Raw genomic sequence first — 23,951 nt, forward strand, 5'->3', positions numbered from 1 at the left:
TAAAATTGAAAAAAATAATGTAAAAGTCTTTGATTTATTTATAGAGATGGACAAGCTATTAGACTCGAATATTTTTGCGAAACCAGAGATGAGACTTTGGCATTTCTTATATCTCGTCTCGCGTCCATCCCAATTTATAAACTGTTTGGTCCTTTCAATTTCAAAATCCGGTTTCGCAATGATTGTGATGCACTGACGGAATAATTTCACACAGTAATGTCACAGTAATGTTTCTACTCAAAGTGAGAACTTACAGCGAGGGTACGACCTCCTCGTTATGTGCGCCCTTCATCCATCTACACTGAGAAAAATCCGTTCTCCGGACATCGGTATATTGTACAAATATACAGAATCCTCTTGCTTACTACAGAAATCAGCATGGAGCATTAGTTATCCATATGCCACGTACACACTGCCCTTAAGTGTTACATCATGTCGTTGCAGGATGTCTGACATCTAACAGTTTTCCGTATATCACATGGATATACTTATGTTACATTGTTCAGCTATGTTATATACGTCCCTTTGTATGTGAGATCCTGACCGCCTATATTGTTTCATGCGGAAAGTACGTATAGATGATACACTTATACGGAAAGTATTATAAAACATGCGTTTTCAGTTATACGTCTGCTGTACGTTAAGTCCAAAAACTACAGGAAATACGTATCTAACCTACCTTTCTAAGTACGCCACCTACATTTTTTTTTCTCACGTCAGTGTAGACCTAGACATCGAGGTAACGACCGCGACTTAAACCTCGACCTCAATCGTGAGGTCTCTTCGGTATATAGCCATTCTGCGACGTTTTCCTTGCATGCTGCTGGTTCATTGCACAGACTAGAATATACAGACCGCAAACCCAGCGAAAAACTGAAAACTTGGCGACAGTAGCACTTCTAACACACGACGATGGAACTAACTAGTCGATGTGGTCACCTACGTGGAAATTTTGAAAGTAACCACAGACTAGATTATTTTTCTTTTTCTTATCTTTCTTCCATTTTGTTACACAATCGTAATATTGGATAGTAGTAATCAGATTATTTTATGGATAAACGGTTTAATTTCACTGCTATATCTGATAACTGGAGGAAATAATCGATTGTATGTCACATTAAATATACGTGATAAGGATGAAATCAGTTATTTCCTTCATTTAGAATGTAAATCTATCAGGGGTGTTCTTAGTGTAAACACTGCTTTCAAAGTGAACTCTTTAAGGAAGAAAATTCTATTAATATAAAAAAGCTGGAATGGGACGTCCAGTCCAGAGACAGTACAAGAAAAAGTAAACATTAGCTTGCCTCATCGTTCTGCAATACATCTAACACTGAGATGCGAAGCAGACGAAAACAATTCGCCGGTTACTATGGTAACCCATGACGTCACGTTCGAAGACCGATGGCAGCGCCATCCACACACTACGACCCTGATCCCGTCCACCGAGAGCGTTGATTGGTTCTTTCGCTGTGCAGACGATCCAAACTGATTTCAATAGCGCATATAGGAAGTTGCTCGTCTGTATGTATTCTAGTCTGTGGTTCATTGTGTGCACGGCAATGTTCTCGTTTCCTTCGTTCGAGAACCGAACGCTGGAGCCACGGAATCATATTGCTGATCCATGTTCTTGATCGAAGTCGAGCTAGTGGCATAACCCTTGCTTGTACACTGCTTTCTGGTCATTGAAATACTAAACTTTGCGTAGTAAAGTGTTAGAACACAACCCCCCGAAAAGCAGTTCAGTTTTAGCGTCATTTTTAACCCATCAAGAAAACACAAACACAGGGAAAAGTTATGCAGGGTGTTTTCAAAACAACACCGACAACGTTTGGGAGGTGATTCCTGACACCAAGATAGGACAAAAAGCATAGACTAACCTGGGCGCGCAAATGCTTTCTTTCGGAGTTATAGGCTGCCGAAAACAGAAAAAAAAAACTTTAAAGGTCCATAGCTGCAAAACTATGGGACCTACCGTAGTCGGGTCAAGGTTTCACTTAGGAATTAGTATGTGCTCTATCCAAATATCCATGTTTCAGAATCCTGCTGTAATTCAACAACAGTTTTTATAGAGGTAGTCGGTGAGTACTTCAAATTATATGCATGTAGCTTCCTCTATAAAAATTGTTGTGTGAGTACCTCAGGATTCGGAAACATGAATATTTGGATAGGGCATATACTAGTTCCTAAGTGAAACCTTGACCCGACTACGGTAGGTCCCATAGTTTTGAAGCTATGGACCTTTAAAGTTCATTTTTTCATGTTTTCGGCAGCCTATAACTCCGAAAGGAAGCATTTGTACACCCAGGTTTGTCTATACTTTTTGTTTTATCTCCGTGTCAGGAATCACCTAAACGTTGTCGGTGTTGTTTTGAAACACCCTGTATAACGTTCTCATCAGGGGCCCATACACGCAGACACATGCATGAAGAAGTCTTCCAACATGCATGAAAAGTTATAAAACCACAGGCAAGTTGATCGTGTATGGCCTCGTTCATGCATGTTGAAAGTTTTCAGAATGTTCTATAAAGATAAAGATGCATGATGGTTTTGCCGTTCTTCATGCATGTTTACCGTGTATCTGCTCGTTCATGTAAGTTGGTTGTTTTATATTTATGTCCGCCAATTAAGGCAGCGGAAGAAATCACGTGACTGTTTCCTCCGTAATGCGAAGGTCGTTAGGTGGACAGCAAGTTGGTACGTGTGTGGGCAAAAAATTAGTCCAACATGCATGATGAAACAAATCTTCCATGCATGTTGGTCATACAAGTGTGTGCGTCTATGATGCCCAGAAAGCGTCTGTTTGGATGGGATTTTCGATCCAGCGAGATAACGGAAACAGACTACATTGACGGGCGTGGGTGACCAATTCAGGCGAGTAACAATCTGCGGTGCAAGGGAAACGAATCGCATAGTCAAATATACGCAAGACAGTCTTTAATATCCATGCTGAAAAATTGCAATTTCTAATCTATTAGGATTATACTGTGTTTATGTGGAGATCATTCTCTATATGTCTCTCCAGCTCAAATAGCGTCATCGCTGGTAAGGGACATCAAACTCTGTTCGCTTTGTTTTTCGGAAATAACGTGAAGGAAGCTGAAAATTACTGTAAATCGAGAAAGTATGAAATTCTTAAATTAGAAAGTATAAGAAGAAAGTTTCATTCCTTTCTTAGGAAGAGAGGAGGAGACAGACAGGCCTATCTAGAAACATCATTTCGTTTATTTGCATTTTGTAGATACAATCCTCTTTCCAAATTTTTCGTTTTTATTTATTTGTTGTTGTTCAGTATTGAGCATACGGACGACATTTCAGTACTGTGCCACGTACAAAAAAGATGGTGTCCCTATCCCAGAACAGCATCTGTTAAGCGAAGTTTTTAACAAGCTATTTTATCACTTAAAAAAATAATAACCCATTGTCATATCCAAAATTGCTTTATAACTGTTCTCATGTATATTTTGTTCGTTTTCTCAGTGGCGACCTTCATTAAACTTGCAACTACAACTATTGTTCCGGTCGACAAAAGCAAACTAGAACTTTTCATTTTCTCCGTCTAACCTCAATGGCTGCGGAATGAGTGTTTCGTTGGGTGTTAAACTTTCGTCTTCCAACTTCTCTGCGGCCAAATTTGAGTGTTGTGATTGTCTTAAAAGTCGGCTGTCTCCGTTGAAATTTCTGTTGAACATACAGAAGCCGTTGAATAAATTCTAAAGGTTAGTAAACGTGGAAAATGTCATTATTTAAATGTTTTCATTATTTTTAAAAAGTTAAATGAGTGAGCGCTTGCTGTGAGCATTTTATACAAGTCGTAGGAGAAGCATTCTGAAAGTTAATTATGCGAACTCCTGTTAAACATTCACACACCACCATCATCATCATCATTTTTTTTTTTTTGTATAAATTGTGAAAATTGTCCTAGAAGCTATTATTACTAAATTAAAGTAATGCGAAGTTCTGTAACTTTGTATTGTAATAATAATAATAATAATAATAATAATAATAATAATAATAATTGCAGAGGTATCCATGGTTCAAAACTAGGTTTTATATATATATATATATATATATATATATATATATATATATATATATATATATATATATATATATATATTATTGTTGTTGTTACTGAAGGGTAATTAGAGTGTGAGTAATCAGTCAAGATAATATGAATAGAAATGGAGTGTGTGTAATGGAGGAACAACGAAATGTTGCCGGGTGGAGCCAAAGGAGGTTTAAAAAAAAACAAAAAAAAAAAAACGCCGTAGCCGATGTATATTAGCCATGGGCAACAGTCAGCCTCCCGGGCTAGTCCTGGCTCACGGAACCCTTTCATCCAGCCCATCTGATCGTTATATTGAAAAGATACTTCTTACATAATCTACCTTGACATTCCTTTACCTTTGAGTTATGTTGAGAGTAGCACCAACTCAAAAACGTAAGTTTGACTGGAAAAGTAGTGATTCCAACAAACTCGATTCATCGACATCTGAGGTTCGAAAAAAGAAGCTATCCAGAAGTGCCATAAGGAGTCAGTATGAGAGAAAATTATGTCCTTGCCAACACATTACAAAAAATACCGAGCGAAGTAGCTCAAGTGGTAGAGCGTTGGCTTCGCATTCGGGAGGTCGTGCGTTCGAATCCCGCTGCCGACCATCCTGATTGAGGTTTTCCAGGGTTTCCCTCAGTCCTACCAGGCAAATGCCGGGATGGTACCTATTAAACAGGCCCTGTCCGATACCTCCTCGAATTCTTTCCATTGTTATTGCTATTGTTAGATATCCAGTGTAAAATGGCTTCTGAGCTGTATCTGGTGATTGTTAAATAAATAAATAAAAAATAAGAAAAAAGAAACCTTCTGTTTTGTTTTACGTTCCACAATTATGCCGGCTAGGTTAAAGGAGACGGTGATGATAAGAAATGAATGAAGTGATGGAATGAAGAAAGTGAACGGAAACGGGGTAACCCCGAGAAAAACTCTCACACACGGTGTTTGTCCATCTCAAAGCTCACTTGGCGCAAACCAAAGCCCCATGCACCAGAGGTGAACGCTCTACTACTGAGCCACCGCGGTCCTAACACATTAGATTCACATGCGTGAGAGGCACGGTGACTCAGTGGTAAAGCGCTTATCTCTGGTGCGTGGGGTCCTTGGTTCAGTCCCCGGCCAAGTAAATTTATGGTGCACAACATCGTGTCCCTAGGTTTTCTCGGAGTACTCCCGTTTCCTCCCACTTTCTTATTCCACCAATTCTTCCTTCATCATTCACTTACCTTAATCATAGTCTCCCTTAGCCTAAAGAGAATAATCGTGGGTTGTTAAACAGAAAGATTTTATTTCATTTTACATTCACAGTTTAATCAGGTACACAACACTATATCAATGATGAAGCAAAGAAATCATTCTTAAGCTCGACATCTGTGTCTAGTGTTTCATTTTAAGCCAGAAGGCTGTTAATTACCAGCATTAAATTGGTAAGGATCGTGTTCCTTTAGGCATATCGTTGTAATAAGAATTGACGTACCATATTATTAACGTGTAACTCGGCAAAAATGTTCAAATGTATTATTATTTGTGATATGTGGACAGAACAGATTTATCTTAAAAGCGGAACCTAATACGGCGAATACAGAAGACCAATATACAACTATCAATATACCACTACCAATATGTGTCTTTTAAGATATACAGTAGTGATAAATTATCATTATCTGAATTTTGGTCGCTTGTGGAGATAGCACATTGCTTTCAGTTCACCTCTGGTGCGTGGGATCCCTGGTTCGATCACAAACTACGGCAAGTGAACTTTGTGGTGGAGAAACACCATGTACGTGGGTTTTCTCGGGGTTCTCCCGTTTCCTCACACTTTATTCCTTCCACCATTCAATCCATTTATCATCACCACACAATCTCCTTTAGCCTAGCCGGTATAATCGTGGAACGTAAAACAAATATTTCATTTCATTTTGTGTTTGTTCTCAACCCCTCCGTTGAACAAAACATGCTTGACCTCCGAAGGCTGCCTTCGCTCTCTCCCTGACAGTGCGAAATCAAAGACGAGTTCGGTAAGTGAGTTAAGACAATGGATGATATGCATAAAAGTGAGATCTTACTCTTTGCTCAAGATTTTGAGATTAATCTCAAGGTTGTTTGCATAAAAAGCAAGACAACGTGACGTCATTTGAGTTTAATCTCAGGTACCTGACTAAATACTCGGAACTGATGAATCAAACTGTGATTTCTCACTTTTCGTATGCATAAAGTTGAGTATAATCTCAACTAGCTGAGATTAATCTCCAAATTTTGTGAACCACCTCAGTACCTAGTTTACTTGTTTCACAGTGTGTTAGAGTGGGTCGAAGTGGCTGAATTCATGAATTTGTAGCAAAGAAGAAAAGTGTACAAAGTTCGAAGAGACTCTGATGTACATGACTATAAAAGTCTATATAGATTTAAAAAACAAAATGTACAATGGATGGCACAGCGTTTACTTGGGAATTTACTGGAAACCAGAGGTGGGGCTCTGAATAATGTTTTTGTTTTTTCTTTCACGTTGCACTCTCAATGATAAAAAAAATACAATAAATAAACAAAACATGTTAAAAATAGTGGACCCACTTAGCGTAGCTGCTAACGCTCTCGCCTTCTGTATGAGCAGTCGGGGTCGATTCCCGGTGGAGGCATTCGGTGGAAAAAGTGAAAAATCTTTCAGCCAGCCATCCTTAATGAGGTTTTCCTGGGTTTTCCTCATTCACACCAAGAAAATGCCGGTGTGGTACCTAACTTCTAAGGCCGCTTCCTTCCTTCCCTTTCCCCGGATAGTGTGCTCGCCGAGAGACGTCATCCCTCATGTACGTGACGGGCGAAATGGCCTTCGATGCCGAAAGCTCAAAAATCTAAAATCCTAAATCCTAAATGTTAAAAAAAAAAAATAAATATAATAAATAAATATGGTGATGTACTGAGGAACCAATTCTTGTTCTTTAGTAATTCATAATAGACTTTATTGTAGGGTCACTGGTTCCCCGTCCACTTCCGATTTCAACATGTGCGCTCTAATACTCGCTATGTGTGATTAGATGTAACCTTTTATGAGGAACAAGATTGCACATGATCATTTTGTTCTATTTCTTATAATTTGTGTAATCGAATTTTTTCTGCTTATTTTAAAACTTTGATTCCCGTTCTTTAACCTCTTGTAGAAGATTTAGGGAAACCGAGATTGCCATTTCTTTTTCAAAATCCGCGGAAACCGGAAACAACGCTGCATGAGATAGGAGCACGGTTCCTCAGTGGTGCCCTCCCCGCTGGTCTAGTGGCTAGCACGTGCGCCTTTAGTGTACGGGGTCCTAGGTTCGATCACCGGTGAGAGAGCCTTTGAAATTTTAACTGTCCTCGATGTTTGTGTTCGTATCCCTGTCGTTAAGAAAGTTAGTGGAAAAATTGTAGACTGTACAGTGAAGTAAAAATATAGTAAAATAAGGAAATTAAGTTACTGTTACTTGTTCGGTGAATCAATTAACTTTTAAAAAAGTGGTAGAACGCTTACCTCTAGTGCATGGGATCCTTGGTTCGATCCCGGCCAAGTGAGATAGTGGTGGACAACATCGTGTCCGTGGATTTTCTCGGGGTATTCCCATTTCCTTCCACTTTCTCATTCTTCTAATTCCATAATAATTCATTTGCTTTAATCATCGTCTCCCTTAGTCTAAATGGTATAATAGTGAGACGTTAAACTATAAGATCTCATTTTTGTACAGTTGCATGAGTTAGTACTTCCGTTTTGTTTCCCTATCACAATTGCAAAAGTGTTCCCAAATTGGTTCCTCAAAATTGAACAAGAGTTGTGGCCGTATAGTGCAAAGAACTTGGTCGTCACTGTTTTATATGCTGGAATATTCAAACGAAACTAGAATCCCCCTCACACCAAAGAGAAGCATTTGGTCTTGAGCCACTATATCCTCCAAGAGTGAAGGGCTAGCTTGAAAGTGGAGAATGAAGGTGAGCGGAGAATGTGGACTGGTGTTTCGCATGAGACGAGACTTCAGGCTGTCGCGTCTCGAAAATTCTGTTTTGTCTCGTTCCCAACCTTAGTGAGGGCCAGTTCGGATGTGAAGGGTGAACTTTGAGGGACGTCAGACTAACATGTAGACCTATGCATGAGATAGGCAGTGTTGGTAGACTCTTTCTACATTATTCGTTCTAACTAGAATAACTTAGCAAATTACTAGTATTTTAAAGGTAATTTTGAATTAATTTAGCAGTGTTGACAAAAAAGTATAAACAACTTGTTTGTTCATGTTTTAAATACTGCAAAAGTGAAAATTGTTTCTTTACACTGTAATTAAAGCCTTTTTAATTGGTGAATTATTGTTTTTAATTACATTAATTCCTGTGTAAATTTTATAACTAACACATGTGCTAGGAGGAAAGAGTGATGTTCAAAGGATTGTAGTGGAGATGAGGTACATGGCTAAATGTTCCCTTGTGTTGACAGCTGTGATGAAAGGGAAAGTGTTTTACAGTCTGTAATAACGTATAATATTCAATTTAAGTCCCAGCTGGATATTCCTAATAATAAAACCTGTTTGAAAATATGTTACTTAACAAAGTGCGAGTACATGTGTGTATATACAATATTCAGCGGGAAACTTCATTTGCATTGAAAGGTGGTAGCGGTTCTAAGATTTCATACAAATGTTATCAGCATTTCTGATCACTTCTATAGCAAACACAATAATGACCAAGTGGGTTTTCACATATCCACGGTTGCTTAACCCAAGTGACAATATGACAAGGTCATAATTTCTATATTGCAAAAAAGGACAAATCTATTACACGGCTGGTTACTAGCCTTCACAATGGAATCCTCTAGTAACGCTACCATTTGGATTTGAACAGCGTTACGTAAGTCAAATTATAAAGTCGTGTCTTATTTTCAGTTGTAGCATTACTGGTCAAACCTATGATGTTACGTTCTTTATGCGGTGGTTTAGCAGTAGATCTCTCACCTATGGTGCGACGGGTCCCTGGTTCAATCCTGGGTTACGTGAATTTGTGGTGGACAACATCATGTCCTTGGGCTTTCTCGGGGTTCTCGCGTTTCGTCCCACATTCTTATTATCCAATTTTTTTATAATATTTTCATTAACCATCCGTTTCCTTTATCATATAGAGCGTGACTATAGTTCGTTTCTTCAATGGAACTGCGGTTCGTATATAAATGCCGCCTTCTAAGTATGATGGTTTGTGTCATAAATAAGTCATTGTCGGAGGGATCTTTCGGAAAACACTTCCGAAAACATAACTAAATATCCGACCAGAATGCTCATTTCAAATAATTGACGGTGGCTTGTCAACTCCACGTGGAGTCTTAATTGCCACAGTTCCAAATACTGTACATTGTTAGTACTCGATTCCTTGTTCCCAAGGTGAACTTCCTCATTCTTACATTGCCTGACATCCATTTCATATTAGCCATAGTATTGGGAACAAAGAACAGACACAGTGGATGTTAAGACATTGCAATCCCGCAAATGCGGTCAAAAGAGGGATGGAGAGATACTGTTGTAAAAATCAGCATGGGAACTTGAAATTCGCCGCTGTTGAGTAAACGCTATGTATACGCTACAGGTTTGAAAACTGTTTTAGCGTATACTCACCAAAAATTCTATCATTGGTTATTACAGGTGAACTGCTCATTGATATACAGTATATAACCCAAGTATGTATACGTAGACGTCATGTTAATTTCATATTATTCAGTCAACTTTAAATATTGTAAAATTTGTCTCATATAGGATTTTGGGTAGAGCATTTAATAAAAAGAGCGTCCGGAATCGACTCCCACTACCAGTTTTATTATAAAACTTTTCCTTTATAAAAGTATTTTTACAAAATACTATAGTAATTGATCTCTCTAGAATCAAGATGAGTTATAGGTGGTCTTTGACCGTAAGGTCGCAGACAGGATTTCCAGCAGAGCCCCGAAGCAGGCAAAGAGGAGTGGATTTTAGGTGCCTAAAGCTCCGAAGCAAGCAGTGGGTAGGTTAGATGGCCAACAGAGCCCCAAAGCAGGCAAAGAGGCTGAGGTTGGGATTCCCAGTCAGAGCCCCGAAGCAGGCTAAGCCAGGAGAAAGGATAGGCGTAGTCCCGAAGCAGACTAGAGGCCCTGGGGTTAGGTTACTCCTAAAGTCCCGAAGCAGACAGTAGGAGGGTCACCAGAAAACTAGTGTCGAGTTGCCTTCGTCCATCCAATTTATAGGGTCCTTTGGGTGGCGGTGGTGGTGGTGCTGCTCCGGTGTCGTCTTCTGCTCCGTGGGAGGGGCCAGAAGCCGTCGTCTGCATGTGATTATAGGTCCCTCTGGTGGGAGATCCTCTTGCTGAACCATGTGGTGGTGTTTGTAAACATTGATGCGTAGAATTGCTTGTTTACGACATCACATAGGATATTACAATATTCTACCTAACTCCTCCACGTTGTGTACATGTGAGACTATTACTTGCTTATATATTATTTTTACATCCCCCTCAATTTTTGAGATCGTAAGAATTTTGTGTTGTGAAATTGCTTGTACAAAATACACGTACATTGATTATATCTGACTTTTGATACAACCATTTAAAAAGAACTATAGTTTCTCAGTAACTTTGTCGTCGCTGTTGGTTAGCGTACGCCCTTTTGGCACGGAAGATTATTATATTACTAAATTATAAAATATTAATCAAACTCCATACGGAAATCAGTTATTAATATATAAATTATAACTTCAATATGCCCTTGGGGGCACGGTGGCTCAGTGGTAGAGTGCTTACCTCTAGTGCGTGGTGTTCCTGGTTCGATCCCGGCCAAATAAGTTTGTGGTGGACATCATCGTGTCCGTGGGTTTTCTCAGGGTACTCCCGTTTCCTCCAAATTTCTCAGTCCACCGATTTTTCCCTCATTTACTTGCCTTAAGGTTGGTGTAAAGAAACAAGTTTTGCCAATAGATGTCACTACAGTCTTCGCATCTCTGTCATGTATTTTTTACCTTTCACAAAAATTTACAATTTCTCTTACAAATTTCGACCTAGAGACTTCAAACTTTTGGAGAAGGAACTTCATAACCTATCGAAGGCAACAATCCGTGCCGATTTCTTATTTTGAATTTTCTTCATTGTTGAAAGAGTTATATTGTTAAAGGTTTGGATATCCCTTTCAATAAACAAGCCATTTCAACAATGAAGAAAATTTTAAATAAAAAATCGGCACGGATTGTTGCCTTCGATAGGTTATGAAGTTCCTTCTCTAAAAATTTGAAATCTCCAAGTTGAAATTTGTAAGAGAAATCTTGAATTTTCGTGAAAGGTAAAAAAATACATGAGAGAGATACAAAGACTGTTGTGACATCTATCGGCAAAACTTGTCCATTTTAATATGCCTTTTGAAGCTTCCATTGGTACAGCTGCATTAATATGCGTATCTGCCTTAGGAGGGCACGGTGGATTAATGGTAGATAGCTTATCCCTGATGCATTGGATCCCTGGCTCGATTCCCGGCTAGGTTTATGGTGGTCAACATTGTATCAGTGTGTTTTCCCGGGGTTCCCCCATTTCCCCCAACTTTCTCATTGCACCAGTTCTTCCATCATCATTTACTTGCCTTAATCATCCGTCCCTTTTAGCCTAAAGAGGTATAAACGTGGGACTTTAAACCGAAATATTTTATTTCTTTTTCATTTCACGTATCTGTCGTTTACACTGAACGTCATTTTTTTTTTTTTCAAAAAAATCTTCATAGCCCAGATACATGTAATGAAAAGCGTTAATGGTCCATGTTAAATCGAGATTCTTTATCCATATTATGCAATAGAAGTTTTGGATCGTAAGTAATACGTACTCCCATCAACAATTGAACTTTGATGAACTACGCGGAAAGCATGAACGGAAATCCATTTAAGTAGAGGAAGAACAGAAATGTCAGTTTTAGAATTTCCTTTTTTGTTTCAGCAAATGTTAGTAGCTTTTTATTTAGATGGACAAAAGAAGATTTATATGTTTTAATTAGCTCACGTAATCAGATTAGTCGTGATAGGATGAGATGATGATGATAATAATAATGATAAAAAAGGAAATCAATAAAATCGATTGTTTGGACATCGCTCTCTGATTATTTTGACAAATTAATTGACGGCCATTGAAACCTCCAAACTTCATTGTCTGTTGCATGACTCAGTATAGTTTATATCAGTATCGAATTTCGATTACTCAGCTAATTTCGCAGAAGTTTGATTTAAAAGTCAAGATAATTCCAGAGAAGAGAGAATAGTTACAAAGAAAAAAGTAATAGAGGGAAACAATGAACGTTAGTGAAAATTAGGTTTTGTTAACTAATACTGTTTATTATGCTTGATGTGATTGTAATTGGTTAAGTTTTAAAGTGAATAGTTGTTTCGCATTTTCAAGTTGAAAAGTCACTGGAAATGAATTGTACAAGGAAGTGTAGTTCCAACGTTTAATTACTGTCTACTAAACAATACCAATGTCAAGTGGATAATTTTTTTGTGAAGTAAATTAACTGGAACAATGATAGTTATTTGAGCTATAAAAGAAATGGAGGCGTTTATCAAAAACTTACTCTACGTATGCACAATTTATACGTAAATTTACAATTAAATTTGGAGTTACAAATGACATTTCGAGATGCACCATCGACAGGTCAAGAAAACACACACACACATTATATATATATAGGCCCGTATCCAGGGGGGTCGAGGGGGGCCGGGCCCCCCTAAAGTTTTGCTGGCCCCTTAAAAGTTTTACAGTAGGCTTGCAAAAGAACTATAATATGGTGATGAACTATCATATTGTTGGATCGGGCCCCCCCCCCTACATTTTTGGGCTGGCTACGGGCCTATATATATATAGTAGTGTCCGGTGAGAAAATACATATATTTTAGAAAGTGCTAGGGGAGGTCATACTAGACCTAAAAGTTTATGTAAACATATGGTCTGTTCCCCTGGTTTCCGACATAGGTAGGAAGGATCTTTTGCAACCCCAGAAATGTATTGAGTTTCAGTTAATTGCGTATAGCACACCTGTAAGTGATGTAAAGACGAAAATTATAACTCATTCGAAAGGTAAGGAAGTAAGCTTTCCGACAATGAACAGATTATTGCAAGTATGCCTAAAGGAGGGAGATAACAAGGGGGAGAGCGGTGGAGCGTTCACCTCCGTTGCTTAGGGTCCCTGGTTCGATCCCAGCTCGCGCCTTGTGGACTTTGTGGTGGACAAACATCGTGCTCGTGGGTTTTCTCGGGGTTCTCCCGTTTCCTCCCACTTCTTTCATTCCACCATTTCATTCATTTCTCATCTTCACCATCTCCTTTAGCCTAACCGGCATAACCGTGGGACGTGAAGCTTAAAGATTTCATTTCATTTTTACTTTCCTTCCCTACCTCGAACATACACCACCCATATTATCCGTATTTGTACAGCAAGTTTACGTGTTTTATTTTAGTCGTTTCTGTTGTACGACTACCGCCACATATTGTGCTTTCCCATGGTCATATATTGTTAAGACAACTTGAAAAAAGTTGCGTGGCTACTTCTGCGTTACTGCAAGACTTGATTAAGAATGACAAATGTCTAGCACATGCACATGACATTAATGTCTCGGTGTTGTCCTCAACAAATGTGCTTTGGAAGTAACCTCAAAGGTGGTCTATAGCATAAGGAGTGCAGTATATATTTCCCTCGTAGTATTGTATGTGGTTGCAGTACGTATTTGCGGTCTTCTTAAACAGTATTATGACCTTGACAGTGTGTCATCATATTTTAATGTAAAAGCGGAAGGATATATCTTCAGTGTTGAAGATTAATAGCTTATTGTTTTGTTTTGCTTTATGGTTCTTAAATCTTCAAATTTTCTCAAATATATATATATATATATATATATATATATATATATATATATATATATATATATATATTATAGATATAGATAGATAGATAGATAGATAGATAGATAACTATAAAGGAAGCAGCAGAAGAGAGTTTATGGATAGTATTAGTTTTCAGTATAGTTTCCTGATTAGTCAACACATTTTACCCATCTATGTTCAAGTATTTCGGCATTTCGGTAGGAGGTAGAATGATTAGATGCATAAGATTTGCAGACGATATGGCACTTGTTGCAGAATCTGAAAGGGAAATCAATAAAATGTTAGAAAACCTGTTGATAGGCTTTGAAGAATATGGGATGAAAATAAATGTTAGACAAAAGCCATGGTGATTGGAACGAAGAGGTCTGTGTCAGATATAAAAGTGGGAGAGGATAAAATAGAACAAGTGAATAGCTTTCGATATCTGGGTAGTATTCTTACTAATGACATTAAGTGCGAGCGTGAAATAAAAGCAAGGATAGGAATGGCGAAAGAAGCCTTTAGAAGGAAGAAAAGTCTGTTTTGTGGGACCTTGAATAAAGAGTTGAGAAAAAGACTCATAAAATGCTTTGTGTGGAGTGTTGTACTGTATGGGGCGGAAACGAGGAGATTACGTAAAAGTAATGAAAACGACTGGAAGCCTCCGAAATGTGGGTGTGGAGAAGCATGAAAAGAATTAGTTGGGTGGAACGGAAAACGAATAAGAGGGTGTTAGAAATGATGGGGGAGAAAGAACACTTTTAGATATTATTAGGAAGAGGAACTGGTTGGGACATTGCCTAAGAAGAAATTGTATCATGAGAGGCGTCCTAGAGGATATGGTGGCAGGAAACAGAGGGAGAGGGTTAAGGAGACTACAATTAATGGATGATATAAAAACAGAAAGATCATACGTAAAGACGAAGACGTTAGCGGAGGACCGTGGAGCATGGAAGCTTCTCAGCTGCTACAAGTGACCTGCCAGTAAAGGCAGAATACCTATGATGATGATGATGATGATGATAATGTTCACGTAAGTTAATGCCGCTAGTAAAAAATGATTTGTCGAAGGAGTGTAAAATTGCATCTACGGCATGCATGATGTCATCATATAGTGTCAAAATGAATCCTTCTAACTTCTTTTTGAGCTTTGGAAAGATATGGAATATGAGGGACCAATCTGTAGCCGTAATCGCAAATAGTTGTCATTGCGATGACTAGGCTAAGGGCATTGTTTGATGAAGAAGCACATCTACCGTCAGCTTCTGCCGAATATTATCACGCAACTCGTACATGTATGCAGCATTTTCAAAAATAGGTCTCATCTTGTCCTATGCTCTCTCTCTCCTCTGAAATGCATATGTCTAATAAAATCGGAAGCGGTAGAAACCTTCTACCATTTCCGATTTCGATATTGATTTCCATAGAGCAGTCATTACCAACTGTCCGATGTATGACGTAGGAGCATGCTTTTATAGTCAAAAGATAAGAAAAAACACTAGAGCAAAGGAGGGGAGGGGTGGAGTACGAGAATGGAATAAAGCAAGCATTGGCAGTTTATTGCGTAGCCATGAATCCACGTGTAGTATGTCTTCAAAACCATTGACAAATCTATCGATGTTCTTGTTTGCATGTCATCATTGCTGTTTTTCCACGCGAGGGTTTTCTTCCTACTTCTGCATATGGTTTACTGAGGAAAACAGCAACTGTGATGTCGTAAAGCATTCAGTTAGAAATGAATATCATAGAGGATGACACTAAAAGACAGCCAGAATACTTTTCTTCTTTTTTTTTAAACGTGGATTCATGGTTTTAATAATAGATTAGATTGTATCTCAGCTGCTATTCTATTATTGATGCCAGAAATTAGAAATCCACTACAGCTTTCGGCTTCAGAATTTATTCCCATAAAATAAAACCCGCAAGAGACCTGTAAACCGAGGGAGAGGTTATATATATATATATGGCCGGATTTAGGGGGATGCAAAGGTGCATGCGCCCCTCTCCCGCTTCGTTGTAAAAAAACATTACCTAAAGTGAGAAGCTAGCAGTGAAAACAGGACCACTTTCAGAAAATTTCTGTTGTGTTGTTTCCGTTTCGGCTTGAAACAAAGGGAAGTTTTGCAAAGTCAATTTTCTAAAAGTTGAAAGAAAAGAATCCACCTAGAGCAGACACTTAGCATTTCCAGGGCGATTCCTCATTCACATCACAGATGCCGAATAGCATTCAAAAGAATTCAAATCTAATTCAAATGTGCTGGTAGTTATTGGTGCACCCCCTCAGAAAATTATGGATCCGACCCTATATATACCTATATATATATAATGATATTATTGATTCATCGTTTTAAGAATAGGTTCTATCTCTGACTTTATCCTCGAAACAGCTGAATATTGAATCCCTATAGTTCGTAATTCTACCGTCATGTAACACTTGTTTCTTTAATACATTGTTTTATATTGGAACCATTCATAAACTAGAGGAACTTCACAGACGAATGTACCAAACTATGACGTATCTTCATTCAGTTATACATAGAAATTATCCAAGTACGATATAACGAACATGCGATCTTAATTTTACAGTGTAAAATATATGTAGGAGCTATGTTGGCTCTGAATCCGTATTTTTTTTTTCTTGGTATTTTTGGAATTGAAGGATTGAGATACCAATCCGTATTGGTGCGTTCGACTAAATAATGGTAGTACAAACGTTAAAGAAAAAAAAAAGTTAATTGAGCCAGTGGGAGGATTCTCAGGGGGAAAAAAAAGGAGGAAAGGACGTAATGGATACACAAGTAACTTAATAATTATTAATTAAAGATTAGTGAAGCCAATTATTTTAAATTAAAATTTGATATAAAATACTTTTGCAATATTTATTATGTGTTCTTTAAAATCATTTTGGTATTCGTGGGATTAAAACATTACTCGTATGTAATGAAATGTAGAAGTCTTTGCGCTCACGGGATTAATTTATCTCAGTTTTGTTCTAGTGTAAGTTTCTGATATAATTAGACCATAAAAATGTTGTAGTCTGTTGGTGACAATTCACAAATTTTGGATGTGTTACGATGAAAATATAATGAACCACTTCGTCTCAGTTTACGAGCTCTATTAATTATTTTTAAGCGAATATTATTGTATATGACAATTATTTTAATGAATTTACGTAAAGATATGAGCTAAAGATTGGATACTATTACTACTATTATTATTATTAAGAAGAAGTAGTAGTTTGATTTACCAAAACTCTTTTATAGAAATATATTTACAATGTTTGTCCGTGTATCCGTCGTCCTGGAGACAAAACCATGTCTATCCTTGTATCCGCCCGTCTGGGGTACAAAGAATCCTCAAGAACTTCATGGTGGGTCAATTTTAGTAAGGATGTAGAAGTTAGGAATAGAGTTCGTTGATGAGGGTGGTCTGTAGAAATCAAACATTTCCAGGAATAGAGTTCGTTGGTGGGGGTGATCTATCTACTGGAAATGGTTGAAATCAAACATTCCAGGAATAGTGTTCGTTGATGAGGGTGATCTATCTACTGGAAATGGTTGAAATCAAACATTTCCAGGAATAGAGTTCGTTGATGAGGGTGGTCTGTAGAAATCAAACGTTTCCAGGAATAGAGTTCGTTGGTGGAATGATCTATCTACTGGAAATGGTTGAAATCAAACATTCCAGGAATAGTGTTCGTTGATGGGGGTGAGCTATCCACTGGAAGTGGTTGAAATCAAACATTTCCAGGAATAGTGTTCGTTGATGGGGTGATCTATCTACTGGAAATGGTTGAAATCAAACATTTCCAGGAATAAAGTTCGTTGATGAGGGTGGTCTGTAGAAATCAAACGTTTCCAGGAATAGAGTTCGTTGGTGGAATGATCTATCTACTGGAAATGGTTGAAATCAAACATTTCCAGGAATAGAGTTCGTTGATGAGGGTGGTCTGTAGAAATCAAACGTTTCCAGGAATAGAGTTCGTTGATGAGGGTGATCTGTAGAAATCAAACGTTTCCAGGAATAGAGTTCGTTGGTGGAATGATCTATCTACTGGAAATGGTTGAAATCAAACATTTCCAGGAATAGAGTTCGTTGATGAGGGTGGTCTGTAGAAATCAAACGTTTCCAGGAATAGAGTTCGTTAGTGGAATGATCTATCTACTGGAAATGGTTGAAATCAAACATTTCCAGGAATAGAGTTCGTTGATGAGGGTGGTCTGTAGAAATCAAACGTTTCCAGGAATAGAGTTCGTTGATGAGGGTGGTCTGTAGAAATCAAACGTTTCCAGGAATAGAGTTCGTTGATGGGGGTGATCTATCCTGTGGAAACAGTAAAAATCAAACATTTCCAGAATAGAGTTCGTTGATGGGGGTGATCTACCACTGAAAGTGGTAGAAATCAAACATTCCAGGAATAGAGTTCGTTGATGGGGGTGATCTACCACTGAAAGTGGTAGAAATCAAGCATTCCAGGAATAGTGGTCGTTGATGGGGGTGATCTATCCACTAGGAGTGGTAGAAATCCAATAATTCCGGAGTAGATTCGTTGATGGGGATATTCGATTTAGCACTCTAAAGATAGGTACCAACTTCTCTCGTAACCGTCAATTCAAACCTGAAATGAAAGAAATCAACCACTTCCCCTTTTAACGTTGATCTTTGTAGAGTGAAAACGGTAGTAGACAGCAAGAAGTGATTTTCTGCAATCAATTAAGCAGTATTCCATCTCCACTCTAACCTTTCTCTTATATCTGGAAGTAATAGAAATCTACTACCACGTCCAGTTTCAATATTAATTGAGAAAATGTCACCTCATTCTAACCAAACTCCTATTCGTGGTGTGCACATGGAACTTATTATTGCTGTATCTCGGTTTATATCTGTTTTAACTTAATAACCTGACGCTCGTGTCTGACAAATGTAGATTATTGGAAAAAGGTTTCTCCAAAGAACTTGACCATGTGACAGGTCTCTAGAATTAGTGATTTTTGAAAGTTCGTTAAAAGATGTTTTGCATTGATCCAGTTCCAGTTGAGTGATAATAACTATAGATGAGATGATGATTGGTCTTACTGTAATTCCTAACATTTCCATATATGATATTTTTGATTTCGTCTGCCATCGTTCATCTGACACACTTATTATTACCCGCATTTTAGAATATTGAAAGCACTATTACTGTAAGTTTATTCACTGATATTTTACAGGTATTTTTATTTTATCGTGCTTATGATTCTTATCGTAGTTAATCCTATAGAAGTTCATTAATACGAATTAGAATGTGGGAAAATTTCGGTATTTTTTTCCATATTTCCTGTAAATTTAAAATTTTGTTGTTCAAAGTATTCGAAAAGCTGTCAATAGAAATAAAAAATGTCCACACTAAATAGCGACGTGCAGGATTTTCAATTAACAGTAAGTTCTGTGATTCAGAGTCCACTTATAATTGTGACTGACAATTTTTTAATTATATTATGATATGATTATTTTTCTACATAACTTGTTTGTGGATTTTCAATAATATTAAAATCTATTTACGCCCTGTTATGCCCTATTGCATGCAGGGCTTGGAATGACAATTAGAAATAAGGAGTATTGCGGAAGAATTAGAGGAGTGGAGAAAATTGAAAGAATTTCAATAAAACCCACAGACAGGTTGTCCACATAGCTATAGGGATGCTCACGAGGCGAGATGAGACTTAAAACTTTCTAGTCTCGAAAATGTTTATCTCATCTCGTCTCGAAATTCGAGGCGAGGCAATACTAATATCAGGTAAAATAAATAATAAAATGTGGGGAAATTTGGAACATTCTGACTAACATACAGCAAATCTCACAAGTTGCGACTAAAACAGTCAAATAAGATAGGGAAGATGAACTGATAATTGACGAGGCAATATTTTGCTGACTTTTAGAGGTTATACCTTTTTCAACTTCGATGTTTGTGTGCTTATCACTTTTTCAATTTTTTTTTTTTTAATTTTGCGAAAGTGCATATAATCTTAAAAAGTTATTTACATAATTATGTAGAATTTAGAAAATAATACTTAGTGGAACAGTTTGTGTTGTCAATATAGTCCTCGCTTTGAAAGAGTAAGTCTTCAATTAAATTGTGATTTCATTGAAGTAGCTGACAAACTACGAAAGAACAAAAAAAAAACTATTTCAAAAATATTGTTTAGTTCATACACTAGTACTTTGTGTTCTCTATAGAATTACATACATTGATACAGTCTTCACGCTGGTCTAGTGGTTAGTGCGCCTTCTCCTTTGGTGCATGGGGGTCCTGGATTCGATTTCCGGTGGGAGATCATTGAGATTTGGACACATCACCTTAAACTGTAGATCCACTTCTTATGTGGTGAATGGGTTCCTAAACTCCAACCGACCAATCACTGTTTGATTGTAAGCGGCTTGAAGCCATGATTGTTGTTTCCAAGATATAATTTGAATCTCTTGACTCAGTAAATTGTTTTCGTTATTTTGCAGGTGAAGGATTTCCGAGCCTTATATTCTAAAGTAGTGGTGGACAAACATGAAGATGTTATGGCCAAATTTGGTGCTATTCTTGCCCAGGGTATTATTGATGCAGGTAAGACATTTTAAGTATTCGGATCGTTATGGTCTTTAGTTAATTGCGTCCGAGGAACAAAACAGATTGAAAAATGATAGTGTAAAACTTCTTTCTGTAAGATTAAATTTGAGTCAGATCGTATCAGTGCTGTAATGGAAAGAATAAGTTATTTTTTCAAATGTTAGAAACTAATTAAACGAATACTTTTACTATTAAAATACCAAAATAGTTTATTGTAAAAATTATTAATATGTAGCAGTTTCGCAAACTATCCACTTGACTTCGTCAAATATTATCATATAAGATAGTGTCTGATGAAGCCAAGTGAATAGTTGGCGAAACTACAGGGTGCGGCACGTAAAACCGTCGTAATATTCTGGTATATTGTGTTTTTGGCAACACTTAAATAATCTACCTTTTTACCAAGAGATGGCGTGTCGAGGTCGGGTCGACTTACGTGACCTGCAGCAGTCACGTGCAGCCGCAGCCAGTGAAACTTGTCGAAACCAGTTGAGAAAAAGGCCTCGTTGTGTTAGGCTGGGTGAGTGTCAGTGTGTGATAATGCCGTATTCGATACCCGAGCGTGTTGCCATTGTTGAAGGGTTCATTCTCACTGGATCTTTTGTGAAAACAAAGAATTTGTTTCGGGAGAAATTTCCAGGACGTTCTGTGCCAGCAAAAAGCACCATTCAGGAATTGATTGAAAAAATGGCGGCGTACAGGATCGGTTCAAAATGCTCCCAGGAACAGACGACCATATGTCTGCACACCTGAATTAAAGATGCAGGTGGAGGAGATAATAACAAGAAGTCCTCGAAAGTCAACCAGGAGATTGAGTCAACAGGTTCGTGCGAGTGAGAGAAGTTGCAGACGTGTTTTAAGGGGACTGAAGTTAAAACCGTACCGGATAAGTGTTGTGCAAGAACTGAAGGAGCCTGACCTGCAGAAGAGGGTGCATTTCTGTTCATGGCTGTTGAGCAATGTTGCCAGTGGTTTCTTGGATCCAGTAATGCTCATCATGAGTGACGAGGCGTGGTTCCACCTGTCTGGGTACGTAAATTCCCAAAACAACCGGTATTGGTCGACAGAAAATCCACACGCAATCCACCAGGCACCCTTGCATGATGAGAAGGGTATATATGAATCTCCTCAATCGTGCTCACATGTGTGTTGAAGTGGGCGGAGGACACTTTCAGCACCTGCTGTGAAGGTGAGTAGTCATATTCAATACATTACATTTCATTTTATGTGTTCGCTTTACGGGCCGGTTTTACGTGCCGCACCCTGTATTACACGATAATATTTTTTACAATAAACATATTGTTTTGTTCAGCGAGTAGTTTAAGTCAAATTTAAGTTTATAGAAAGCAAAGTTTGTATAATGGGAAATATTGTAATGCAAAGTAGTTATTTCGGAAATACTTTCACTGTAAGCTTATCTCATTGTTAATTTAATCTTTGAAATAAATTCCGTAAGTGATCAGTTGTAAGTACAGTGCTTAAACCCAGATGATTACTATTATTATTAGTTTACAATGCTTTTATTAGGTTATTTTCTGTTTGAATCAAATCTTGCACCTTAAATTTTTCTTGTAAACCCGATGAGAAAACAACTTTTTTCGCTCGAGCTTATCGTTTTAATGTAAAATTAAGTACGTTATTAAGTGTACTTAGTTTGCGTACATGCATAGGCAACGTCAATTAATTAAGCAATACTACAATGAATGTCAGAGTAGTTCACTTTGGTTCGAGATTCTTATATTATATGTCGCCATTAATTCAAAACTAGAATCTACTTCATTAATTCGCTTTTAGACTAAAATCCTGTATATTTTCAAGGTAAGGAAGTTTGAAAATTACATCATATTGAATAAAAACTGAAATGTAAGTAGTAACTGAAAAAAAAAAACTTTCAAACAATGGTTTTATAAAATGCAGTAAAATTATATTTGTTGCTTAAAATAAAGAAATGGAACTAGGACTGAAAGCATTGGGCATGGTTTAATATTAATATGTAAGTGACGTCTCTAAAATCCATAAAACTTTAATCCTCATAGAAAGACCTCACATGCTAGTAGTCTTAGTCCCAATGCTTTTAATCTTTGTCCCATTTCTTCATTTTTTCCTATCCTATGCACTTTATATAAAAGCATTGTTTTCATTATTATTTTTAAACGGTTGCTTGAGATTATCATTATTGGAAATATGAAAACCCAAACTTATATTAAAATATTTCATTAAAGAATTGTGTTCCTAGTAGCTTTTTTTTTTTAGGTACAGAGTTAAACATTAACACTTACTCTTATATTATGCAATGACTTTTGAGGTGCAAAATTGGGCGAAACTTAAGATCAACTCTATGAAACATTGCCGTGAAACTAACAACACACTTAGTGAAGTGATGTCGAAAGTACTTTGAGTAATATCTAAACATAACCGCAAAATGATGACGTAACAAGCACTTACTAATTTCCCCCATCCTGTTGTGCAATCCAACAGTACACCCATGTATTGTGTAATTGTCTTAACGTATGGCAATCCAGATTTCAGTGCCGATTTTAAATGACTGTTTCTCAAAGACACCATAAATGTATTTGCTCAAAAGTCTTTATGTCCGACTAGCAACAGACCTTCGCCCAACTCGGTCAATAGGCTACAATATGTCTAGGCTAACAGGACCTGACAAATGAAAGGAAAACGTGCTTTTGATATTTAGTTAAAATTCAAATTTCGATAGGGATGGTGTTGGGTTATTTATAATGGCATAAATTTGGATACCAATATAGTCAAACATAGTCTCGCATTGACTCTCGTTTGAAACACAGAACTTTCGAAGTTCAGACCTAGTTAGAAAATTATTTGAATCAAAAGTTAGAAAACTACGATGGTTTAAGAACCAAGAAATAGCAGCGATGGAAACAGATATGTTGTGACTACAAAATTATCCAGCTGTCTGCTTGACTGTGTGGAGGTCTTTGTGAAAGTTGCGTCATAAGTGAATTCGAGTAATTGTTAAACTGGATTTCTTTCTATTTTCTATCAACCATTAATGCAAAGGAAAATCTCTGTACAGTGGTATATTATGATCTTCCGTTTCATACCTTTCTACAAATATTTATTTTCATACTCTTAACTTCTTTGGTGCTAAAAATTTCTATCTACAAATATTACTAATCTTTTGTATTTTGAACGAGTTAGCGTTAGATTAGATTCAGCTTTAAAGGTGAGAGTTTCTCATGCTAGAAATACAAGTGAGAAAACGACCTTTCATAGAAATATTTATTTTCCCTATCTTTTGTTAAAAATAGTTAGTGGGAGCAGATTTTGTTATTTCAAGATCAACGAAGTGCTTATTTATTGTTTCGTTGCGTTTTAATGTAAGCGTTAAATGCAAAAGCGGTAACTATGTACCATATTCTATGGGCAGAGTTCGGACGTTTTCATTAAAAGCTCCGCATTTAAAGA

The 23,951-nt window shown here is 37.4% G+C and overlaps 1 protein-coding gene across 1 annotated transcript in view; it reads left to right on the forward strand.

The window, feature by feature from the left end:
* Positions 1-23,951, forward strand: part of LOC145693559 (26S proteasome non-ATPase regulatory subunit 1-like) — a 756,631-nt gene that overhangs the window by 695,911 nt on the left and 36,769 nt on the right. The window contains exon 5 of the mRNA XM_081769649.1: positions 20,402-20,504. Coding sequence (XP_081625775.1) covers positions 20,402-20,504 — 103 coding nt within the window. The remainder of the gene's footprint in view (positions 1-20,401; positions 20,505-23,951) is intronic.

The sequence above is a fragment of the Thermobia domestica genome, chromosome 8 (assembly GCF_964235325.1).
Source record: "Thermobia domestica chromosome 8, izTheDome1.hap1.1, whole genome shotgun sequence".
NCBI lineage: Eukaryota > Metazoa > Arthropoda > Insecta > Zygentoma > Lepismatidae > Thermobia > Thermobia domestica.